Source organism: Podarcis filfolensis (genome assembly GCF_964270895.1).
Source record: "Podarcis filfolensis genome assembly, chromosome: 3".
In the NCBI taxonomy this organism is placed as follows: Eukaryota; Metazoa; Chordata; class Lepidosauria; order Squamata; family Lacertidae; genus Podarcis; species Podarcis filfolensis.
Window position 1 is genome coordinate 69,500,623 of NC_139606.1, and position 20,840 is coordinate 69,521,462.

Sequence of the window (20,840 nt, forward strand, 5' to 3'; positions counted from 1 at the left end):
TTAGTATCATCTGCTCAATCCGCTGTCTTCACATGTAGGAGAAGTCCCTAACCCACCAAGGGTTTGAGACCCATCAGTTACCCTCACCTGGTTTAGCCGCCAGTCAAATCCGTTTCCCAGGGTGTGGCTGAGTGCAGGGTGGGGACCAAAGGTGGACAAACTATGCCAATGTGTCCCCCACCAGAGGTACTACTTCTCCCCTCATACCCCATACACCCCATTGCTATCATCTAAACTGTATTCAGGAGATTGGAAGTGGGGGGGTGGGCACGGGGAAGCTTGTTTAATACTGGATTTCTTGCCAGCTAGAACCATTAGCTGATCATAGAACATATGCTATGTAATAAGCCAGATTGGGAAAACATTGTGGGGATTTTATCGTCAAAGAAAGTTTATACCATAGAACTATCGTCACATTATGTTTGTTTTTACCTAAGTAATCTGGAAAGTATAGATATGATTATAGAAATACACTGGATTTGCAAACATAAACTCAGTGGAAATGTCCCAATATCAAACAAGTGACCTTCTGAGAAACAAAAATGGACTACAGTTTCCGAAGAAAAACACACAATATTAAACCATTTGCATTAGTTTTACCTCTCAGGGTCTGGTGAGTAGTTGGTTGTATATCCGTAAATTGGTCGTTTTTGGCCAATCTTCATGATTTCTGTGCAGTTACACAATATGGGTTCCATGCTGGTTTAAAGCCTCATTGAGAAACATTATAAAGCTAGGGGGAAAGGAATAAAATTTCGGCCTAACTAGATGTCATGGGGGGGACGGGACACGAGTGCCGCCAACCAGCCTCTCCCCTCATGTGTTTCTAGCAATATCTCATAAAAGAAACGTGACATTATGTCATTGTACATAGCAGCATATCCTCATCGTTGACTACTGCTTGCAGGGAGTGTGGAAATGCTGGACATGATTCTGTCACATCACACATTCCTTGTGCTCAACACGTCTTGGATGTTGTTGGAGTCAAATTCCCACCCATCCCAGCCAGTATACTCAATGGTCAGGATGAAGAGAGAAGCATCAAGAGGGCCTCAGATCCCCCATTCCTGGCCTAAAGGGGGTTGTGGGGTTTTTTTTTTGGGGGGGGGTTGTTTTTATTTTGCTTATGTATTTTGTGTTTTTATATTGCAGTTTTATCCTGTGAACCACCCAGAGACCTGCAGGTATAGGGCGGTATACAAATGTAATAAACAATAAATAAAAATAAAAATAAACCGAATACCTCCATTACAAAATGACCACACACTGAAACCAGTATAAAGCCAGTTTGTAATTTGTTGTTCTCTAAGGTGTGCTGCGGTTCATAGGTCTGAAAAGAGAATGACGTAAGAAGCCACGACTACAGAGGTCTCTGGATGCATTGTCTATTGATGGGAATTAGCCACGATGGCTGAATTATTGAGAGTGTTTTAAATTTTTATTTGATGATGAAACTTTTATATTGTAATGCCACTGTGGCTGTAAAGTGTTCCGTATGTTTTATGCTATAAACTGACCTGGAATTGTGAACTGAGGATGGAAAAAAGAGACAGAAGGAGGAAATATTGTTCCCAGTGATGCCAATGGGAGCTTCTTTGCCAGGGCTAATAGGAGGGAATGAGTGTCTGTGTGACTGGTATCTGGCAGGGAGGAAATGGTTAACCTCTCCCCGAGTGCTGTGGTCCTGATCCACATTACAAAAAAAAAATAAAAATATTTTGCACCACTACAAAGGATGTTGATGCTTCACATGTAGTTTGATTCTATGCCCCCTGGACAATGAATTACAGTGGTACCTCGGGTTACATACGCTTCAGGTTACATACGCTTCAGGTTACAGACTCCGCTAACCCAGAAATATTACCTCAGGTTAAGAACTTTGCTTCAGGATGAGAACAGAAATCGTGCTCCGGCGGCGCAGCGGCAGCAGGAGGCCCCATTAGCTAAAGTGGTGCTTCAGGTTAAGAACAGTTTCAGGTTAAGAACGGACCTCCAGAACGAATTAAGTACTTAACCTGAGGTACCATTGTACACTCTAAATGCAAAAAAAGAAGCCCCTCTCTCTGCTGCTCCAGAAGGGAGGAACCAGACCAACAGATTCAAATTACAGGAAAGCAGATTGCAAATAAACATTAGGAATAATTTTCTAATAGTAAGAGCTGTTTGACAGTGGAACCAGTGCTTTTTTCGGTCTGTATGGCATACCGCCACATCTCTCTCTCTCCCTTCCCGCCACCATCTTGCTGCTGCCGCATGCCCGCCCCCACATTCACTTGCTCCACCCTCTCCTCATACCGCCACCTATTTTTCTTCCAAAAAACCCACTGAGTGGAACGGACTCCCTCTGAAGGTGCTGGGCTCTCCTTCCTTGGAGGTTTTAAAGCAGAGGTTGGAGGGCCATCTATCAGGGATTCTTTAGTTGTGATTCCTGTATTGCACGGAGCCAGGACAGACAACCCTTGGGGTCCCTTCCAATTCTACCATTGTATGATTCGATGATTCTCACTTTCTGAAGACAGAAACGGGGAAAAAGCAGAATTGCCTTGCATGTTCTGCAGGCCTAAACTTCACAATCCACAGTTTAACGAAATATAAGGGGGGAGGTGGGGTTGCAGTATATTACAAAATAAGGAAGCGGTTTTTAACTGTAGAAGTTTCATTTATTTTTAAAATGCATTTTAATTCTCTTTACACAATGAAACCAGAGCCGGCTCAGTCATTAGACGGACTGAGGAAGCTGTCTTAGGGCAGAAGCAGCCACCAAGGCATTAGTCCTGCAGGGGCCCCATCTGTCCTGCCACCAGTGCAGTAACAGCACTTGTTTCGGCCCAATCAGGTGAGATCCAACCCAAAATTGAAGCCAATGATGGCACCGCTTCACCAGCGGCAAAGGTGGCAGGGCAGGTGGGGAAGCGGCTCCAGTGGCAGCAGGTATGACAGTGGGGCTGCAGTGGCAGGGCCAGGCGCCGCTTTCTGTTTCAACTCAAGCTGCGAAACAGCATGTGCCGCGCCTGAATGAAACACACATATATAAAGAACGAGTACAATCTGCTTCTACTTATCAGTGATAGGATTTATATTACACCCTTCAGAAACGTTTTCTCCACAGCACTTCTAGAGCATTAAACAACATTTAAACAATTAAAAATGCAACAATATTAAAATGAATAAAAACAGCATACTCAAAGCTCTGGGCAACATCCGGCGATGTCTGCCTGCTAGGGCAATGAAAATTTGCTTGGACAGAGTGACTTCTGGTTTCTCGTCCCCCCACATCTCCCCCAAATCTGTGCCAACAGTCCAGCACAGATTTGGTGAGCTTAAGTAGGACTGCAAGAGGAAGCAGAAGCAGAAGTCCCATTGTGTGAGTAGATCCCTGCTTGGATCTACCTTGGATCTCACCCCCCAAGTACTGAAAAATACACACATGCAACATTTATGAAATTTTCTTCTCATCTTAAAAGCTTACTATCCTGTTGTTTACAACAATAACAATAACTAATAAGAGAAATAAGGGCAAAACATACAGTTAAGATTAGAACAAACAATTTTGTTGTAATAAAATTATCAAGTTTGCCAACATTAGGAAAAAAACAAAACAGTAATTTTCATTTTATTATTTGCCCTGGGGATAATTTTCAGCAGGACAAATTCAATATTTGGTTGATGTTCCCAGACAACGATGTGCAATCTTCTTGAATATATTAAAGATCCCTGTTAAAACACAGAAAAGTTTATGTTAAAACTGTGCATTGTCTCTTTTATCATCTAAGTATTTAAAAATGCTTTACAACCTTCACACTGGAGAGAGCCCATTTTGAATATGTAAGCAAGGACATTGACAACCTGGAAAGGGTTTGGAGAACTTGGCTCTACATCACTTTTTAAGAAGTGCTTGATTTTATTCATTCTTTTGTTTTATCGTCTCCAGTTCACACCATTATCTTAAAAGTACATTGCATCAAGACTTATGACACGATCCAGCCAAACATTTAAAAGTTCAACATTGACTTCGGCAGGAGAAAGTTAAACACCTGCTTAACTTTCCCACTGAAATCAGACGCACTAATTTCTTAACTTTGCTGTGATATAAATATATGAAAAAGAATTGCTCGATACAAATCCAAACCTTTGTTATTAGACAGTACCATCGTACCTACTTGCTGATCATTCAGAGCATCTGCTTTGCATCCAGAAGGTCCCCATCTAGCCTAGTATTGTCTACACAGGGTGGCAGCAACTTTCCAGGGTTTCAGACAGGGATTGAACCTGGGATCTTTTGACATGGCAAAGCCTAAGCTCCACCACTGTGTTACAGGGTCACCTGGCAAAGTGGGGCTGACTGCTCCATACAAGTCACTGCTTCATTTACTCCAAAGAATTAGAGAGCCAAAGAAATCTACACATGTAGACTTGCTGCCTAGACAGCGAGGCTTGAAGGAGCATCACTTAGCCCTTTGGAAAATGTAATAATTAATTCTCTCGGTACTTCACTTTCAAACTTGGCTTTATAACATGGGCTTAATTAACAACTTCAGATTGTTCTACAGAGCTGGCACAAGAGACGTTCAGTTTTGAAAAGGTGGGGCTGCTTTCAGGTGTGGTTAAAGATTACACTGCTTTTCGACAGCGGAATGCAGCGGTCCTCTTTTAAGTGGCAAGGTTCCACTTGAACTGTTGGCATAGCATACACATGCTTTTGAGGTATACCTGAGGTGGCAGAGTAAATACATCCTGCCGTTCCACCTGGTTTGATGCATTCAGCTCACAGTGTCTGACTCAGCCAGAAAAAAACCCCTGGAAACGAGAACCCCCCTCCCAACTCCCCCTGGTTTACACCTCTGCCCATAGATGAAGTGTAACTGTGGCAAAACAAAGACACAGCGCCCCCTCTGGAATACAGAAAACAGTCCTCCAACCACATCAGGTTACATATGGGATAGTGTTCCTCCAGATTTATTTTTTTAGCCAGTTTATAAAAGTATTACCAAACTGCCAACACATTTTTAAAAACCGTGGTGTTAAATAAAATAATCATAAAAATATGAAATAAGGAAACAGAAAACAAATGAATGACACTGAATCAAATTAATTCTCTGAAAATGCTTGGCAAAACAGAAGTGTTTTCAGTCAGTGATGAAATACCAAAATGGTAAGTGCATGTCTGATTTCAGTGGGAACATGGTTGGACTCCAACTCCCATCAGCCCCAGGCTGTTTGTTCAGGGATGATGGAAGTTATAGTCCAGCTGCCATCTACAGACTACACATTCCCCATCCCTGGGTCCAGATCTGTTTTAAAAGGAATGTATTCATTGTAGCATTATACTGTAGCTTTGTACAGTAAACTGCTTAGGGACTATTGTCGTTAATATAAATTGTTTAAATGAATAAATTAAAAATAAAACTAGCTTGCTCTGGCTCCTATATATCAGAAATATCTAGAGATTCTTGAAAAGAAGAAGGGTCTCAGTTCTTCCCTATTATAACTGGCCAAGATTTCCAGGTCTAAGGGCTGATACATAACCACACCTAGCATAATCCATTAATGTGACTCAGCATCCCCCTGCAAATGTGCATTCCTTAAGAAGGCTTACTCATCAGCAGATATTGGTTGTGGCAAATTCTGATCAGACACATCATAAGCAAGAAGACTATTATGAAGAGCTGTGTGAAAGGAATGTTCAGTCTGACTTGGACTTCAGTAGGTGTCACCCATGGGCTCCCATCTAATGCCCACCAGGTTCCCCTGTCCAGTGCTGCTGCTTGCCACTGTAGTTCCACACATTTCCTCTGACACTGTTCCCTCATTCACTCTCCTCTCTCTCTGCCATGTCTTCAGACATTTTTTGGTGATAGGCAGCGAATGAGCCATTGCATTTTGGCAGTGGCAGACCTTGGGCTCTCAAATTTCAGTGGCGCCTTGTGCAATGCCAAAATTCAGCTCCTCCATGCCTCTTGCATTCCGTTCTACATCATTGTTTCGGTGCTTCCTGCAGTGTGGCGCCCAGTGCAACCACACCAGTTGCGCCACCCTAAAACTGCCTAATTTGGGGCAAGCTAACATTGTAAGTGGCCAAGCACCAACACTTTGAATTGTGCTCAGAAACGTACTGGGAGACAATGCAGATTTCTCTTGTTCCCAAGAGTCTTTCAACATGTAAATGATGTGATTCACCACTATGACTGGTACATGCTCAAAGAGGAGTGGCTCACGCATGGCCCTCCAGATGTTGGAGTCTAGTTTCCATCAGCTGCAGTGAACATGGCCAATTTGGAAGTTTCAATCCAGCACCAGCTGGAGGTCTACAGGTTCTCCACCCCTAACACGAGACAGACATACTACTCTTGAGATTATTACAAAAGGATAATTGGAATTACACATGTAGATATGCTCCTGACCTGGCTGTTTGAATTCCCAAGGAAACCTAGCTCAGATATAGGATTTTTTTTGGGGGGGGGCATTGTGTGTTGATAACAACAATCTGAGTTGCACCCCAACACAAACTCTGGCCTTGTTTTTCACTGATAAAAGTTGGCCAGAGTGATTGTGAAAGATGCAACAGCAACCGCAAATTGTCTTTAAACTCCTGATTATTACCCCAGTGTGGGCAATCCTATGCACGCTTACCTGGCAGCAAGTCCCACTGGATTCAACACATCTGAGTAGGCATGCATCAGATTGCTCTATTAAGGAATGCATACACCTTCAGCAAGCCAGAGGGTTTGTGGGTAAAAGCAAAGGCATTCATCAGGAGGTGTGTAATTTTTGGTTTCTAATGGCATTACTGACATCTAGTGGTAAAGCTTACTGAACTTCAGTGCAGGGATTAAAATCTATTTTAAAGTTATGTGTTAAAGGTTTGATCCAGCCAGTGCTAAAACATTTAAAAATCTCATCCATTTGAATGGGAATAAAACACACACACATTCTTAACAGAAGCCTTATCCTGGTGTTATGAGAAATGGCGTTATTAAGATGCCCAGAGTGGAGCTGCTCAGAATGGCTGGGGAAACCCAGTTAGATGGGCCGGGTATAAGAAATAAATGATGATGATGATGATGATGATGATGATGTATTGCAATAATTCATTTGGGGGCCATGCACACAGACCTCACTCCCCCACCTGCAAACATCCACATGGACGCTGTTTTCAACCTTTGCATCTTCAGTGCAAAGGATTGAAGGGACCTTCTAAGTATATGTAGCTGAATGCCCTCAGAAGCTTGCCTAAGGTGAGGAGCCCTGCGTAATGAGGTTTTGCAATCCCAAGGAGGCACCTAAGCACCTTTAACTGAGCATGTGCAGAATATTTTTCTGAAGAACAAGTGAAGGTTGAAACTGGATCTAGCAAAGCCATGAACGGGTATGTGAGCACAGGGCTGCTGCCCACAACATTCACACGACTTCTTTCACCTCAGTTCCAATAATGCCTGAATGCACCTTCTGTCATTTAAATAATTGTGAGTGGAATGCAGTTAATTCTAGTCAGATCCCTCCGTGTCTTCATTATCCCAGGGCCCAAGTAAACATTAATTGCATAGCTAGCAAAGACATCTGGATTTGTAAACACCTGGCATGTGTTTGGGGAGGGTAGAGTCATTTTCATGGGCACTACAGTAGATGTGTAGGGGAGGTTTAGCTTTCCTTCCCCAGCTGCGATCCCATTAAAAACTGTCGCTGCCAGGGCCAGCCATGGATGTTCCGCCACTCCAGGCCAAACAGAAAATGCTGCCCCCCCCACTGCTGCTGCCTCCGTGCCCACCTGTCTTCCTCCTCTGCTGCCGCCTGCCTCCTCCTCCTCCGCCTGCCTTGGAGACAGCTGTAGCAGGCAGGCATGGAGGAGGCAGTGGCAGATTTTGGCAAAGCAGGCAGCCAGGCGCAGAGAAGGCACAAGAGGAGGGATCTGCCACCTGAGGCAATTTTCTGACCTCGCTGCCTAGGCAGTGCGGCCCTGGTCCCTGCAGGGCCATCAGCAGTCATTGAGATTATTATCATCAGGCTGTATATCGTTTTGATAGGACCAATACCTAATTTCTTTCCCATTACCTGCTTCTTTGGAGTTTAGCCACTTTACTTTCCAGTAGTAGGGAAACGAGCATTTTTCCACGATTTTTGACGTCGTGGTAGGTGACCAATTGGCTGATTTTCGGCAAAGTCCTTCAACCTCTTTCCAACCACGTCATTAATTAAGCCTGAAAATTTAATTGCTTTGAATGGAAGTTTATCCAATGAGCCATTTAGATAATTTATTTGAAGCTATAGTCGGCACGGCAATTGTACTGATTTATTTTGATGCATAGTTGTCCCCAAGGGCTCAGGGGATATTAGATATCATTAGGAAAAGAATACATAGTTCATAAAACATACATAGGTCAGAAACTAAATGTGAAAAGGCTAGAAAATGAAAGAAACAGAGGTTTACATGTGCAGGAAAGTGCTTTTCATCTTTGGGTGTTGTCTTGTTTTCGGAGTTCCTTAGCAAGATCAATGACAGTCAAGAGATACATATGCCCAGTGCTTTTTTTCCTAAAAAAAATGTTTAGGGGTACTCTAATTTTCCTACTCCTATTTAAATACTGCCCCTCAATGAGGCAAAACCTAGATTCACAAAGATTTTAGGGGTATGCATACCCATAGCTGTCAACTTTTCCCTTTTTTTGTGAGGAATCCTATTCGGAATAAGAGAATTTCCCTTTAAAAAAGGGAAACGTTGACAGCTATGTGCATACCCCTACGTCCCCCCAGAAAAAAGCACTGTATTGTCTTTAGATTTGCATGTCCTAAAAAAACCAGTGGCACATGCATGATTCCCCAGCACAGCAAATCATGTCTGAAATTTGGGGTGCCTGGGTCTGCTGCCCTAAGACAGTCAAAAGTCCCATTAGGCACGTTTATGAAATTTTAAATACATAGGAAAGGAAGGAAGGGCAGGGTATGACTTGAAGTAAACACTTTCCCACTAGTTTCAGCATGAGAGACTGCTCAAATCATTTGAGCCAAATTTAACTTTGGCTGACTTATATCAGAAAGAGCAATTCAACCACAAAATCCATTACTTATAAAGGTGGTGGCCTCTCCCTGGTGGTGCTCTTTCAGTAGCAGCCAACTATTAGGGATGTTCTAGCTCTGGGTTCATGAACTGAGCAGTAGTTGGACAATATACTCTATAAGATCCCCACTAACTCCACATGATTCTATGAAATATACAGTTAGAAACAGAAGTTTGCATCTAGCATTGGAGGGTTCCCATACTTAAAAAAGTAAGAAGACCAGGACACCCTAAAAGTTGTTGAGCTTTTTGAAGGAAGACCCCAAAATTATTGTGTTTCCCTTCCGCACATATGGCAGCCGTGAACATTAGCTACAAGTAGACCCACTGTAGCTAACAGACGACAGCTAATGAAGGTCCATTAATGTCACTGAGTGGAATTCAATGGGGTGCAACCCAGAACTACTTATTCACAATAGTTCAATAAACATTCCTGTTATTGGGCTTGTCATTCTAGGTTTTCTCAATAGTTTTTGAATCAGCCTTCTTATTATGTACCAGAAACAAAATTGGGCTCACATTTGGACTTCTCTTAAGTTTACCTACATCAGCTCTTCATGGATAATTTGCAAGCTGAGTTCTAACAATAAGTGTGTTTATAACAGCCATGGTGAAATATACGTGTAATGGTCAATTCTGTTTGTTTGTTTGTTTGTTAATAAGTACGGTACCTGAGATCACACTAAACACAGGATCTAAACACAGGAAAAATAAGTCAGAAATTAGACCTTGTTAACAAAAGAAAATAATCTCTATGGAAAATTGAGTTTTTAAATTTCCTGATCTCTGGCACCATCTGGTGTTGCATGTTTATAGTGCATTCAAATTGCTGTTTCTTTACTAATGTAGCTGAGTCCCTGATCACAGTGCTATTCTGTAATCAGTATGGCAGAATGTTAGCTAGTCTGTATTACCTTATTTCTACTAACTTACAGTCAGTCATTATTCTTCCTAGCTGATTCGACGCCATTCTTTTTACCACGCCGCTCATCAAATATGGAAGGAATTCTTTCTCAACATCTATATGATGTAAGAGAGCAAAAGAGTCCACCTGGATCAGTCCAAAGACCCACAAGGCCATCCTTCAGCCCACACAATAGCCACCCGGATGCCTCTGGGAAGTTGAAAGGCAGGGCAGGAGTGCAGTAACATCTCCCCTCTTGTGCTGCCTAGCAACTGATATTCAAGAGGCATACTGCCTCCGAGAGGGGAGGCAATACAAAGCCACCCTGACTTGTGCCCTGTTTGAAAGTCATCTGAATTGGTGGGCATCACTACATTTTATGGTAGTTCAATTATGCATTGCTTCACAGAAGGACTTCATTTTGGAACAAGCAAAGATGACAGGGATTCTTCTGTTCTAAGCTGAGTGGTCTGAAATATACATCTCTTCTTTTTAATATTCCAAAATATCTCAGCTGTCTGCAGATATGTGTGTGTGTGTCCTTGTTTAGTTCATTTTAGCTGATTCTTTCCACCAGGGGCTAACATGTTTTTTGGTCTGAGGGGCACGTTCACCCTTCGCCAACCATGTGCCAGTTGTAGGTGTGGCTACCTTCACAAGGCTGTACACGCACAGGACACACGTAAGCACACAGTCCATGTAGATCCATGGATCATGGGGTGGGGCGTTATCAAAAGGGTTGTTGATCTGATGACTAGGGAGGTGTGAGATGCGTCCCTGTTAAGGTGGTGGACTGGGTGGAGAGGTTTAAATATGTGTCTTTTTCCCCAGTGCCACCAAAATTGGGGGACCAGAAAAAAATTGCTTGGGGAGGCCTGGTTAACCTTCAGCTGGGGGTTAATCAGCCCTGAACTTTGTGATGCAGAATTCCCATTTTAAAAGCTTATGTGCAATAAAGAATGATACATACCTCTTTCTATGATGTCGAAGAAGAAACCCTTATTGTGAAGATCATTAAAGACTGAAGGAATGAGGTTTGACAAGTATCGCAGAGAAAAGGCTCGAGATGAAATTTTCTGCTTGACTTCTGACGACTTTGTATTTGCGGTGACCTGCTGCGCTTTACGGCGAGCCTTTAAATAATAAGGAAAGGGTGCATATAACTTCAAGCAATGTAGACATTTTTCTATGGAACCATAGAATTGTAGAGCTGGAAGGGAACCCAAAGGTCATCTAATCCAACCCCTTGAAATGCAGGAATCTTAACTAAATCATACATGACAGATGGCCACCCAGTCTCTGCATAAAATATGCCAGTGCTCTAAAACAAACAAAACCCTTCAATTAAGTGCTGAAAAGCTTGCTGAATCCTGACAAAAGAAACTGTAAAAATCCTATGAATTACTTTTAATGAGATATTAAAATCTTTATTAATCTTTATTAATTTGTGCAATGTGTGAAGAAACCATTTTCATAAAAAGAAAAAAAATGATACAAGAAATGGAAACTGAAGAGAACAATACAGCATGTACTTCATCCCAGGCCTTCAAAAGCTTATTTTCTTCCAGTGAGCAAATCTATGAAGCAGGGGTAGAGAACCTGTGTCCTGAAGATGCTATTGGCATCATACAGCTCCCATCAGCTGTAGCCAACATGGTCAATGCTCAGGGATGATGGGATCTAGAGTCCAGCAAAGGAACTATTTCTGTTTACCTGTTTTGTATTTTAGTTCACCACATCTTACCATGCCTTTGTGTGATAGCACCTATTTCTGTCTGCTGATGGCAAAGTTTATGGCCTGGCCTTTGATGAAACAAGGCAGCTTTCTAACTAAGTGGTTGCCAGGTTACCTATGGTGAGTGACAATTGCTCCCAGGTGACCAGGTGTGGTGCACCATCAGCACTGCCTCCTTCTCCTATTGTGCTTTTCTCTTTTGCCCCCTTAGTTCTGCCAAAACACTGCTCTGGCCATATTCCACTGGTGAAACCCAACCAGTCTTCAGATGCTATGAGTGTGGCATGTAGCTATACAGTCCCAAATCAGAACCAATCGGAAGCAGCGCTTTGGTTTCTGAATGTTTTGGAAGTCAAACAAACTTCCGGAACGGATTCCGTTCGACTTCCAGGGTACGACTGCATTACATTTATTATGATGTCTCTCTCTGTGTGATTATACAGAATGAAGAGCGGGTTAGGAATTTTTCAAATGAACAAGCAAACTTGGGTTCACATCAGCTATACCTTTTCCTCATTCCGCCGTATCTCTTGTTGTTCAAGGCGCTGGACTTCAGCCAGCTCTGCGTTGCGCAGTTCATGATATCCGAACTGGTGTGCCTGAAGATTGGCCAGCTCTTCTTCCTCCGTGACTTCCAGCAAAGCTTGCTCCACGGTTTTCCCAACTAAAACTTCAACAATTGGTCTGACTTCAATATCGAAGTCAAAGAGCTGAGGATAAAAAGCCAGCACTGAGTCAACATATGTTTTATGAAGGGGGAACAGAAATAACTGACTTCTGAAACAATTGCTGAAATTACAAATGAGCCTTTCATTGGTGACAAGATTGTTGCCATATGTCCGGATTTCCTTGGACATTACCATGGGATTTCAAAGGCGGAATTGACGTCTGGATGGAATTTCAAGTCAACTGAAAAACCACACTTTTGTAAAAAAAAGTTCAACAACTTTTGGGTTTTCCTAAAACAAACAAATAAAAAAACCTCAACAATTTTGGGGTCTTCCTAAAAAACTTTTTGAAATATGGCAACCCTAGATAAGGCACTTGCAAGGAGCATGTTAATCTTTTGCAAATGACGGACAAACAGTAACACTAATAATAGCAAATGCTGAAGTAATAACTATTTTTACACTATTTGGAACTTGAAACAAACTCTGTCCAGAACAAAATCCAAGGCTGCTAACAAATCTAGCAGGGGGAGATAGTGGGCTGGATCTGGACATTCAATCTTAGCATAGAGCCATTGAAATAGTGGAGCTTAAGTTAATCATAATTTAAGTTCTACTGATTTCCATGGGTCAACTCTAAGCATGATCATGGCTGGATCCATCCCATTGTGCCAGCTGTTGCCTGTTCTCTAGCTTCAGATTTTGTGGCAAAATCTGGCAGGGTCGGATATCCTATTAGAATTAGTTGCTTTTCATCTGAACCTGCTTGTAATTCAGGAGCAACACACTCGAGAAGATCTCTTGCCAAAATAGCTTACCTTGTTCAGGAGTAGCCAGTTCGTTTACCAAAGCCAGGGACAAAATAGACCTGCTTCTATTTCCCCCCTTTAGACATAATTTTGCGCTCAGCTAGCATATGAGAAAGGGCACTTAAGCATGCAGAAAATCTACCTGTAGAAAATTATGGCAAGGAGGTAGGCAGAACGGTGATTTTCTTTCAGGCCTCCACATTAGGTGATTTTGTGCCATAGAATCAAGACAAAGGTAAATCCTAGCACTACGCTTGCTCTGTTTGCCGTTGCATAACAAAATCACCACTCGGCCTCTGATAATTGCTGTACTGCCTGCTGGACAACAGAGATAGCAGGAGCGGGTGGTCCTGTGGTCTAAACCACTGAGCCTCTTGGGCTTGCTGATCAGAAGGTCAGCAGTTTGAATCTGTGTGACGGAGTGAGCTTCCATTGCTGTGTCCCAGCTCCTGCCAACCTAGCAGTTTGAAAGTACACCAGTGCAAGTAGATAAATAGGACCATTGTGGTGGGAAAGTAAATGGCGTTTCCGTGCACTCTGACTTCCGTCACAGTGTTCCGTTGTGCTAGAAGCGGTTTGCTCATGCTGGGCACATGACCCAGAAAGCTGTCTGTGGACAAACGCCGGCTCCCTCAGCCTGAAGCGACATGAGCATCATACCCCATAGTCTCCTTTGACTGGACTTAACTGTTCAGGGATCCATTACCTAGAGATAGTATCTTTTTGATAACTCTACTGGATCCAAAGGGCCAATTAAATCATATTTACTTAGGAAGCATTTTGTCAACAGGAAAGGATAAAACTTGCATGCCGACTGATCCACATGCTATTCTGTTCTTCCAGTATTGAATTTTACAATGTGGTGAGTGCAGAGCTTTTCTGAATGCTTTAATTTAAGAGGAGAAGGGGTTTTACTGTTCAGGTAGTTTTATCAGGTAAATTAAGCTCTGAATACCTCTCCTTCTTCTATTTGTGTAGCGACATCTGCCCCAGTTTTTGATGGTACGAACAAGGGGCTGTCTGGTCTCAGCAGGAAAGCATCTGTTTGACATTCCATATCAACTTCGATAATGCGGTCTGCAATCTCTTCCAGGTACAATTCTGAAACAGTGACACAATGAAGACTATGGTTAGGGGGCTCCTAGCTTCCGCAATTTAAAATTGGCAGGGCTGACAAGAGGGATGAGGGTGGGGGAAGCTGGTACAAATTACCAAGGTTCAGAACTGGGTCTAGGGCCCAACTATCTTGCATATGTTTTATGTAATTCTTACCAAAATATATGTTTCATGGTCAGTTCATGCACAGAATAATGGCTTGTGAACCTATGCTGTGGACCAAGCAATTCCCAATATTTATATGAACATTGGCTTCTGCGCTTTGACATTATTAGGACAATGCAGTCTCAACTTATTATGCTCAGCCACGTTTGTATGTGAACGCTGTACAAATATAACAAAGTTGTTATGTGATACTCATTGTGTTGCGTTACACGTATAAATTTAACTTTTAAAGTGTATGGTAAGCTCAGCAATGATTGTGTGGGTGCTTATATTATTGATATAAGTCATTAGGCTCTTAATATCCTCAACAGGTACGGGATATGATCATATTTATCATTAATGTAAAAATGAGACCACACATTTATTTTATATCCCATGTACCATAAATGTTTTTAGCTGGTCTGCCCTTGTTGGGGTGGAGAGGTCTGAATTTTTCCCCACCAGGGTTCAAACCCCCTCTTAGTGGCCCTGAGCACGGCTCCCATTGGCTACTTTTGGAGGAAGGGCAGGATATAAATAAAACCAACCAATCAATAATCTTTACTGAAATAGTGTGGGTCAGAGTCAACCAATGAGTTGTGTCAGCAAAAGCCCTGCACAAGGATTTCTGGCGCTTTACCTGTCTGCACATCGGCCCGGAGCTGGGGAATCTCAACCTGAGGGGCATGGACTTCGCTCTCTTCCTTTGCTCTCTTTCTGGCAAGCATTTTCTGGTGGGCTTCTCGTTGCTTCTGAATCTCAACAGGATCAGTTTCAGCAGGGCACTGGGAAATGGAGTGGAAAGTTCCTCTTAAAATAGCAGCTAACCTAGGCAGAAGACAGGGCTTTATTTCAGCCAGAACTCAATGGAACTTAGTTCCAGCACCTCTCAGGTGAGAGCCATTGCCATAATAAGAGAACAAGGGAGACATTCATGGTGTGTTCCAGCACCCTTTTTTCTAGAAAAATAGCAATGGTGGTAGAGATGAGAAAACCTAAGGTTTCTTTTTCCTCTTTTGGCTAGTAAACAAAACTCTTTCCTTTAGAGTCCTAGGCCAGGAATAATCCAAAGAAATAATCCAAAGAAAACTTAGCCTGCTTAAATCCCATTGAAGTCAGTGGAACATACATTCTGATCAGATGTACACCTACTAAAAATTAAATAAGGGTAATGTGGTGGAATGCATTTCCCTCCCACAAGTGTGGGAGACCCTAGTGTGGGAAGTCCCCCACCATACTTCAGTCCAAACTGTGTTGCATCTGTGCCTGAAAATAGCATTGCAAAAATGGGGGGCTCAAGAAAATAGGCATAGAATTAAGGTCAATGTGACTTAAATATAACCTTCAATCTGTGGCAGTGTAAGTGCTCTAGGTGGCACTGCAATTTACTTAAACTTCTCTTCCCCAAAGCACTGAGATTGGAGAGTCCTGGTAAAACTATTCTCTCTGATTTACTTTCCAGTCCCAACTAAGTTCTCCCTCCCCTGGAGAGATAATTGTGGAATCCCTGGATACTTTCAGAATCCACTATAGGTTCCAAAGTAGTTTTCCATATGTTTAAATGTGCCTTACCCCAGAATATTTGTCAACCATGTCCTCTTAATCTGCAGCATTCCTCTGCTAAACCTGTGATGGCCCATACACACATGCAAGTCGTTGCTTGATGCTGAAGTCATCATTTGATTAACATTAACGTGTGAACCGGCCTCAACAGTGTTCTCTTGGATATATGTGTGCATTTCCAACCACCATTTGCTTGTTTTCTTATGTTCAAGAAAAATATAAAGATTTGTGCAAAAAGGACCTACCCAAGGTAATGACTGAAGAGCATATGTGTTGCCTCGAACCACTCTTCTGTCATACATGAGATTCCCATAGCCGACTGGGTATTCTTCACTGAAATACATTAAATTAAGACAAGAAAAAGTTCGGTGGAGTTTGAAATGTTGATAATCCAATATTTCTTAGAACAGAGATGGTGACCCCCAGGCCTCTTTAGCTAGCCGATGGGATTCTCCCCAGGCCACATTCCTTATTGGCACTGCTTTGTACCCTCCTCAAGTGCTTTTTGTCTGGCTGGAATTTGTTCCGGAACTCTGGTAATGTGTCTTGCAGACCCTCCAAGTGTCCCTATTCTCCAGGGATGTCCCTGATTTAGAGAAGCCGTCCCGGTTTCTGATTTGATACCGGAATGTCCCATTTTTCCTTAAAGGTAAAGGGTAAAGGGACCCCTGATCATTAGGTCCAGTCGTGGACGACTCTGGGGTTGCGGCACTCATCTCGCTTTATTGGCCGAGGGAGCCAGAATACAGCTTCCGGGTCATGTGGCCAGCATGACTAAGCTGCTTCTGGTGAACCAGAGCAGCGCATGGAAACGCCGTTTAACTTCCCGCCAGAGCGGTACCTATTTGTCTACTTGCACTTTGATGTGCTTTCGAACTGCTAGGTTGGCAGGAGCAGGGACCGAACAACAGGAGTTCACCCCGTTGCTGGGATTCAAACTGCCGACCTTCTGATCAGCAAGTCCTAGGCTCTGTGGTTTAACCCACAGCGCCACCCGCATCCTTAGGGTGTCCCTATTTTTCCTTAGGGTGTCCCTATTTTCATTGGAGGAATGTTGGAGGGTATGGACTTACCCAATCCCCAAGCTGTCTGAAGGCAATCCTGTATAGGGAAGGTGTGTGTGTGTGTGTGTTTTTGTAATGTTTAATGTTTTATTATGTTTTTCATAAATGTTGGAAGTCGCTCAGAGTGGCTGGGGCAACCCAGTAAAAGGTGTGGGGTATAAATAGTAAAATTATCGTTATGGAATGGGACATCCCCATTTTCATTGGAGAAATGTTGGAGGGTATGTTCTTGGTTGCTGGGATGGAGGATAGAGAGGGGTGTGTGTAGAAACCAGCCTACTGTACAAGGGTAAAATTCATATTCATTCCTCTGCCCTCCACTGGTATGTGGCCCAGAAGGGAATGTGGCTGTTGGGACTGAAAATGGTTTCCTGTCCCTGTCTGAGAAGGACCCAAAAATGAAGGACAAAAGAAAAAGGAAGAACAAAAGATAGAGAAAGCTGTACTTACCAACCTAGAAATGCATAAAAACATACAAAGCTACTTAGATGAATTATCTGCCCACCCAGGCTAGTATTATGCACTGTGGATGTATTCTCTAAGATCTTGGGTGGAAGTCTTTCACAAACCTTGGTAGCTGGTCATTTGGAGATGCCAAAGACTGAACCTAGGATGTAAGGTGTGTGCTCTGCCACTGAACTATTATCCCTCCCCAAAGGATAGCTGTCTGGCTACCTCCACTCCACTCTTAAGCTAGGGCTGTGTACACACAATATCTTTAAAGTACATTTCAGGCACTTTCTTTTCCTCGAATAATTTTGGGTGCTGTAGTTTACCCCTTACGGAGTTACAATTCCTAGCCACCCTGAACAAACTACAGTCACACCTTGGAATTTCACACCTTCCATTCCGGAAGTCCGTTCGACTTCCAAAACGTTTGAAAACCAAAGCGCAGCTTCTGATTTGCTGCAGGGAACTCCTGCAGCCAGTCGGAAGCTGCAGGAGCCCCGTTGGATGTTCGGCTTCCAAAAATAGTTCGCAAACTGGAACAGTCACCGGGTTGGCGATGTTCAGAGCCGAAACGTTCAGGAACTAAGCTTTTGGACTTCCAAGGTACAACTGCACAGTGCCCAGAATTCTTTAGTGGAAACAATGTCCTTTGAAGGTGCTTTAATGGTATAATGTGCAACATGTTACTTCTGGTGGGTGGATTTCTCTAGAATAAGCCATGAAAGCGAAAGGTTATTGCCTGAGAATTCTCCCCATGAAGCTGAATGCTATGTAAGGTGACAAATTAATTAGCAAGTGGGGCATTAGCACAACAAGAGCCATATTGGATCCATTTCCCCTTTGTGAGGCTGGTGTACTGCGTTGTTCTGGTTAAGAGTAAAAGAATTACATGGCCCAAAATTCAGTGAAAGATCTTAAGTGAGTGACAAATGGAAGCTTTGAAAAACAGGACAGCAAAGTTTATAACTGCATGTATGGATTCATAAGTAGTCTTGTTACTTACAGAAAAATTCAGAGATACAAGGTTTTGCCTTCTCATGGAGAGGGAACATTTGTTATATACACTGTGCAAGACATCACTTTCTACTATTTTACCACCACTTAAAAAACCACATTATTCACATGGCAACCGATAGATAATTCTACTTTTAAGAACTTGAGTACAATGATGATATACCATTTGTTCGTTTGTTTTCTTCCCGCTTTAAACTCTAAAGCTGTGTTCCCCAGCCTGCTGCTCTTTAGATTTTCTGAATCTGTCATTGGTGACATTTACCAGATTTTTCATGGAAAGGGAAAATTCAGATTAAACAGGGCAGGGGATATGAACTGGCATTGCGATGCTGATGATGTTGTGTGGATGCTGCGGAAAACTTGCATGTGTGAACAGCACCATTTCCATGGTAAACACCCAACAGGAAGCGACCTACAAGTCCCTTCATCCTTGACCATTGACCATCAAGGCTGGGGCAGATGGGAACTGGAGTCTAAAAACATCTGGCTGGAGGGCACAAGGTTAGAGAAAGCTGCTCTAAGGTAACTGTATGAGGAAATACAGCAACCCTAGAGTAGGTACTCCAATAGTGGGACACACTTACTGCTCATGTGGGCATATGTGGGAGAAGAAGCAGAGTAGATGATAGGGTAGAAAAGCCAAAGTTGGAGATGTGAGGGCCTGCTCATGCCAAGATAGTCTCTACTCTGGGACTGAGGATTGAGGGTAGGACTACTATGGTCAGGCAATGCTACTCACTGATCACTGGCTGTTGGATCTGGAAATCGTTTTCTAGAGGGCACAACTCGGGGGCGGGTGCTGTAGGAGTAAGTACTAGATGCTGGAGCACCATTTGGGGTGAAAATCACTGAGCCTGTGGTCATTCTGAGATTTGTCCACTTTTATCCACTTTAGTTCTAATAGACTTTTCAAAGTCTTGGTGGCATAATAGAAGAATCCTCCTTGCCCACTGTTGCTAGGCGATGTGGAGTTCCATCCTAAACAACGGTTGCCAAGGTAAACTGATCCGGGTTAGGCAACTCTGCTGATTAGCTGGCACTCCAACATTCTGAACTTCTCCTAGACTTTTCCTGATAAATTTTATCAGAGCCAATTGTCGCTCCTTTTTCTTAAATGTATCTTAGGCTGCACTTCTGTACCCACTGATCTCAGAATAAGCCCTATTGTCGTGGACTGGTTGGTTGTAGAGGAATGGTGGGAGGAACCAGCAAGGGAAGAAGGCTCAGAGTCCAGGGATTGGTGGTGGGACAACAATGAGTAGTCATAGGGGGAAGAAGGAGAAGATTGGGAAAAGGAGATGTCAGAAGCTGTAGAGGTAACAGGGCTTAGCGAGCTGGGAGAGTCTGTGGCAGAGAGCAGTCCGGAATCAGCATCAGAAGCTGCAACAGGAGGATGGGAGTGAAGGAAGGTGAGGACAGGTGACCCCACCTAGGCCCGAAGTCACCCCCCCTCAATAATCACCCCAGGCCTCAAAACTGTCCAAAATTCCTTTTGTCTTCTAAAAATCCACAGCTAAAGCTTTCCTCTGCTTTTTCTCACAAGATGATGTGCATAGGCAAACCGTTACTTTTATCAGTACAAGAAGGCTTCAAAAAGCTAATGAATAGGCTCTGTTCAAAGCAGGCCTGAGAACTGACTTTTATCTCATTCTAGTTGCAACTTCTTGGACATGCTGAACCGCTCTCATTCCCCCTTTCCTGGGAAGGGTGCCAAGAGTCCTGTAGGAGCTTTCTGTTCATGCTCAGAGGAACTCATGGGGCAGGACTCCTGAGGGAGGAGAAAGGGGAGGGAACTAGAAGGGGAATATATGCTCTGTGCAAATGACTGTGAACCCGTGCTTGTTTTGTGAATTATCACACTTGCTCCTTCTACCAGTTCATGGATGGTAGAAATAAAGCTTTTTCTCCGAAACTATTCCTTGAGTGTCTGTTGACTCCTACTTCCCTTTCCCGGGCGCAATATTTTTCCCACCCGAGGGCAAAGCCTCATAAGGCTACAGGAGGAGAGAGGCCAAGAGGCCATAATGAGTCAGGCTGGTGAAGAGTCATGGGTGTCTCCCCCTTCTACTGTGACCAGCTTCTGTTCCCCCTTGTATCTTGGAACAAGAAGAGGCATGAAGAGGGAGGAGGAGAGGTTGGTTGCATGCATGGAGGTACAATCTCCAATTGCTTGGGGGAAATCCTGGGGAGGCAGGGACTTTCAGTCTTGGCAACTGATCCATGGGGCAAGACCTACTGGGTATGAGCTGCTATGCTCATTAGGCCCCACACTCTGCCAGGTCTGTGTAGATTGTGCTCTTGCTAATAAAGAGTGAACTCCA

The 20,840-nt window shown here is 43.2% G+C and overlaps 1 protein-coding gene across 1 annotated transcript; it reads right to left on the reverse strand.

The window, feature by feature from the left end:
* Positions 1–3,529: 3,529 nt before the first annotated feature.
* Positions 3,530–19,447, reverse strand: RSPH3 (radial spoke head 3). Its single transcript, XM_083606232.1, has 9 exons — positions 19,259–19,447; positions 16,237–16,324; positions 15,069–15,213; positions 14,124–14,269; positions 12,198–12,401; positions 10,927–11,089; positions 9,986–10,072; positions 8,050–8,195; positions 3,530–3,714 (listed from the first exon to the last, which is right to left on the reverse strand). The coding sequence occupies exons 1-8, from the start codon at positions 19,381–19,383 to the stop codon at positions 8,074–8,076; spliced, it is 1,080 nt and encodes a 359-aa protein (XP_083462358.1). The 5' UTR covers positions 19,384–19,447; the 3' UTR covers positions 3,530–3,714; positions 8,050–8,073.
* Between the last annotated feature and the right edge of the window lie 1,393 nt (positions 19,448–20,840).

Excerpts from the sequence above, each read along its gene's own strand:
- RSPH3 (XM_083606232.1), bottom strand. The coding sequence starts at position 19,383 with ATGACCACAGGCTCAGTGATTTTCACCCCAAATGGTGCTCCAGCATCT. Across the intron at positions 16,325-19,258 it reads GATCCAACAGCCAGTGATCA|TGAAGAATACCCAGTCGGCT; the intron begins GTGAGTAGCATT and ends AATGTATTTCAG. Across the intron at positions 10,073-10,926 it reads CTTCGACATCATAGAAAGAG|ATGTTGAGAAAGAATTCCTT; the intron begins GTATGTATCATT and ends TACATCATATAG.